The 4,923-nt window shown below is 37.9% G+C and overlaps 1 protein-coding gene across 2 annotated transcripts in view; it reads left to right on the top strand.

The window, feature by feature from the left end:
* Window positions 1–3,958, top strand: part of LOC106962167 (polypeptide N-acetylgalactosaminyltransferase 9-like) — a 97,002-nt gene extending 93,044 nt beyond the window's left edge. For both annotated transcript variants that reach the window (XM_015056399.1, XM_015056400.1), the window contains one exon: window positions 3,799–3,958. In XM_015056399.1, the coding sequence (XP_014911885.1) occupies window positions 3,799–3,943 (145 nt within the window). In that variant the 3' untranslated portion in view covers window positions 3,944–3,958. The remainder of the gene's footprint in view (window positions 1–3,798) is intronic.
* Window positions 3,959–4,923: the final 965 nt, after the last annotated feature.

The raw sequence follows: 4,923 nt of genomic DNA on the forward strand, positions 1-4,923 counted from the left end.
TTTACAGCATGAAATGTCTGAATGACTGCTCATCCAACACTGGTGATTCCATACTTTTTGCCAGGGGTTGTATGACTTGTCCCGCCCCTTTACTTTTTCATCCTGACAGCAGTGAAAATGTTCCCCAAAATGGATTTGTCAGGCAAACACTTGACCTGTGTTTAAAGGCCAGTGTTGTTCAGCACAGCCGGTGACAAATGTCATCATAAATAAACCTCCCAGATTTCCGCCTGAACAGGACTTCTGACCAAGACGAGTTTATTTTGTTTTATTCCTTAGGCGTTCCAGCTCAAATCTACCAAAACCAAAAACAATGTTATATAACCAGATAAATGACAGATTATTGCATTAGATCAATCGATAGATTTGTTTCTCTAATTTGAGCTTTTAAGTCTTAAACTGCATTAAAATGTTTCAGTTGTTTTGTTTATGGGAAGAAAAAAAAACATAATACATTTTACTTCCACTGAGTTGCAAGTCAAAAATGCTTTATTTACTGAATTGCTTGGCATCTAAACAAATTATATGAGTTAATGGTGTTGCTGATTTAGCCAATGCAGATTTGCATTGCGTTAAAAGAGAAATTTGCTTATTAAACATAAATTTAGAGTTTGGATTTGGAACCATGTTTTTTTTTCTTTCTTTCTTTCTTTCTTTCTTTCTTTCTTTCTTTCTTTCTGCAGATTTAAAGTACGGGCAATCCATTTCTACACACAGTAGATTTATTTCAGAAATAAAAACTTTTAACTACAGTGTACAAAGCCAAAGACAAAAGTTGATAGCACCTTGTCAGCAGTTGCTCCAGGACTTTTGCAGAAATTTCTGCTTTTTAATTTGATGTTTTTTGGACTTTGAGCTTTATAAGAAGCAACTAAAATCTCACCTTTTCACCATTTCTTTTGACTGGCTAATGTTTTGAGTTCTTTTCTCTGCAGTGCTTTGTGATATACGCCTTTGAAGTTTCTATATGCATAAAATGTTGCTTACTTCCTTAAGATCATTTCCATGCACAGCTAAGCTCCATATTAGTCATCATACGCCAAATTATTCATACTGCAAATTATTCATGCCTCAGGCAGACTTAGGCTTAAATTAAGCTTTTAATTTTACCAACATGTTTCATCTGACTAGCTGGGTTGCTGTTTTTTGAGAAACCCAGCCAGAGTTCACACTTGGCTGGGTGAACTCTGGCGTGAGCTAAAGATTAAGGCGATTGCAAGGAGACCTTCCAACCTCAAAGATTTTTGAGCACATTGGCAAACATTAATGCAGAAAACATAAGTGGAAACTGGCAAAAAAAAAGAAGAAAAAAAGCCAGTCATGCCAATCCAACTTTCTACTGATTATTGGGAATATTGTACATTTTTTTACATGCCATTTTTAATTGATTGTAACCAAACAAGAATTTACTTTCCTTTTCTATAATTTTACTTTCTTTCCATAGATGCCAGCCTCATTCTTACCTGTACAAACGTCTTGGTTGAATAAATACTTTTACATCCTGATCTACTGAGGGCATGGAAAATTTGGGTTTAACTGTTTACTCTGAGAAACTCTGTGGCTTCAAAGTGGAAAATAACACATTGTGTTTTATCAATATTGCAACGGGCCACTTGACCATCAAGTCAACTACAATTTCGGAGGCTACATGACATCAATATAAATCGATTATTGATGTAACATTTTGCAGCCTAGAAACATTCCCAGTCATATACACAATACACAACTTCTAATAGAACGCGAGAGATTTTACCTCAGTGAGAATGCAAATATATCAGGTAAAGAAAATGAAAACAAATGGCTCTATTCTAAAAAACTCCACTTCTGTGCCTCCTGTGCTAACAATCCATTGGCCTTACTCATATGTAAATAAGGACAAAGCTACCTGCTTTTAGTGATCTAACTTGCCTTTAGTCCCGTTGCCAAGTGTCCCGATTACTTTGTCGATGAAGTATCTTTGAGGGCTGCTGCGTCTGAAGAGTGCTTCTCAGAACTCTTGGTGCTCATAAAGTCTTTGCGGTAAAAGCTTCGATAAGCTTTTCTGAGTCGCTCGATGGTTTTTGCTCCTCCGGTTGCCAGCGGCAGGTGGGTCAGCGGTTTTTCTGCCTCGCCCAGGTAGAAACACGCTCTCTCTTGTTTGTTTCAAAATATTTCCTATTAGTTGCGCTCAGTCTCTACATGATGCGGCTCTTGTCCGAGTCCTTTTAGTTAAGAGGGTACAGCTGGTGTTTGCTAATCAGAGTCATGTTGTTTTCCCCCTTAATGAGCCTGGCACCCTAATGCATATGTAACAGAGAAAAATATGCATCGCAGTTTAACTTCAGCCTCAATGAATGCCTTCTATATTAAATAATATCTGTCAGGGATGAATGACAGTCTGCAGCCTGAACACACAATGCACCCAGAGCTTTTATCCATATGCGACTATCTCTTTGTATCTGCTGCAACTCGTCTGAGAAAACGCATATGATTGCATTTATCGTTTCAATAGAAACCATTTTTATCCTAAGCTACTTATAGCGGCTAAAATCCTGTATTTTAGGCCAGTGGTTGCTGTTGTTTCTGGCAGGCACTCAATCAAAATTTGCTATGCCAATATTCAACTTGACTCATAATCATAAAGCCAGTTATTTTCTTTGCAATATCTATTGTTTTGCCATTTCCATTTAGAACCACATAAAATCCAAACCAAGCACAGTAGAAAACCGTTTACCTCCTCCCGCTAGCAACACCCAAACAGAATCACACTTGACCTTAAATAACCCTATGGCCCTCCAGACACAAAATGAAATATGCCCCCTAGTGGCGATAAATACCGGAAAAGCTAAATGGCTCCTACACTACAGCCAAGGTAATCATTGAAACCATTAACTGATTCATCTCAGTTAGAATGTCATTTAGCTCATCTGTAGCTTTGTCCTTAATTTGCCAAGTGAAAAGAATGATATGAGGACATTTTATGCATCGTGGATCAAGACGTCTCTGGTTTCTGGGTTGGGTCAATAGTCATTTCAGTTTATCAGTTTAGCTGATGTCCTTCATGTCAAGAAGACTGACAAAAGTTACATATAACATTTCTTTGTACAAGCAGAACTTGTGCTCCTGCGAAGTATCTGACTTGTTCCGTCCAAATTCAAACAAATCCGACTATAGTTCTTACAAGATCAACATTTACGGAGAAAATTGACTTTGCCAAATCCAATTAAAAAGAAAAAAAGAACAACTGAAGCCCAGTACTGAAAACTTGAGGCAGCTTTAAAGAAGTATGTTGACTTAGATCAAATTTATCAAGATAGATCAGCATTACTACTTGAGAACGCCACGTAAATGAGAGACCATTTCCATATGATTTTTTCTTTTTATACCTGCCTGATGTAAAACTTTAATTTATCAGTTTTAGTCATATGTTCCCTAATCTCTAAAGCTTCTGTCTGTGCTGAGGTGGAAGCTGAACAGAATTCTGAAGCAGACTGCAGTGCAGCACGCAATAAAGTGAAAAATAGATATGGAGGGTCCTTTTGTTGCCCCCGTGCCTCCGTCTCCCAAAAAATAACTTCTGTCTAAGAGATGCTTTGTTTTGAAATGTGATAGTAAAACTCATCCTCTGAGTGCAGATAGAGACTCTGAGCCTTTTTAGGAAGCAGGACCATAAGTAGATTCTCTTCTTACTTCTACATTAGAGGCACATTGGTTGGCTACCGTGGAAGAACCTGAGGAGGAATTTTGGAAGAAAGAGTTTAAAAAGTGTCTTTAAATGTTTTTTTGTTTTTTGTAATCTGTCTTTCTCTGGTTATTCAGGACTCCGGCTATGATTGGCTGCTCCTTTGTGGTCGACCGGGAATACTTTGGAGAGATCGGTCTGCTGGATCCTGGCATGGAGGTGTACGGAGGAGAGAACATCGAGCTGGGCATGCGGGTGAGGGGCTGTGTTATACCACACTGAAAACTGAATACTCTTGTTCCAAACACAGAACAAGAGTATTTATTCCTGTTGGCCGTTGTCACACTTTGTCATATTACAACCAAAAAAATATTTCATTGGGCATCCATATGATTCCAAAATAAAGTATTACATAACTGTGAAGGAGAACTATCTGTGGTTTTAAACACACATTTGAAGCATGTGGTGTGAATTTGAAGGCAATACTTTTTATTCTAAAATTGCTAAATGAAATCAGTCCATGCTACCAGCTGGCAGCAGAACATATGAATATGGATTTGTGTACATTCATCTCATCCAACTACTGCTCTGTGACGGCAAAGTTGTGGAAAAGTTAACAGCAAGATTAGGTTATAATCCAAACATAGATTATAACCTAATCCAAACACAGAACTGTTCAGTCCGTCATCTGAAAATGGCAAGACTGTGGCACAATTGGAAACCTGCCAGTACATGGCAGTGCATGCAACTTAACTTAAGCCGAGGAGACTAGACTGGAGTACGTTATTGTAACAATACGAGAAACGTTCCATGGATGTACTTTTCCAAAGGAGCTGCATGTTATCACAGGGGATTTATAATGCAGCTTGATTTCTGGTGAGAATTTGATTTGTCTTAATTAAAAGGCAGCGGATTAGAAGGGGGGTAAAAGTTTTTCTGAGATTTTCTGCAATAAAAAACAAACTTTTAATTAGATCTTTTTTCTTTCTTTTTTTTTAAGCTGGATGATTTTGTGTCAAATCCCAGCCTCCACAAAAACGCTGTAATTAGAAATCCAATAATTTGTGTCGGTGTAGGGTTGAACGGCTTTTCCGCGACTGTTTGTGAAATTTATTTTCTGACTTTTTAAAAGCACTTTTAATGGAGTTTTGAATGTTTCTCTGCCTAAGGGATGAAGCTTAGCATACAAAACCCAAGGGGTGCCAAAGGAAGCTATGATGACACATTTAAGTTCCTTTAGTTGGGAGTAGAAGGGGGAAAAA

Source organism: Poecilia latipinna, unplaced genomic scaffold (assembly GCF_001443285.1).
Source record: "Poecilia latipinna isolate Pla-1442-1.1 unplaced genomic scaffold, P_latipinna-1.0 Scaffold1380, whole genome shotgun sequence".
Classification (NCBI taxonomy): Eukaryota; Metazoa; Chordata; class Actinopteri; order Cyprinodontiformes; family Poeciliidae; genus Poecilia; species Poecilia latipinna.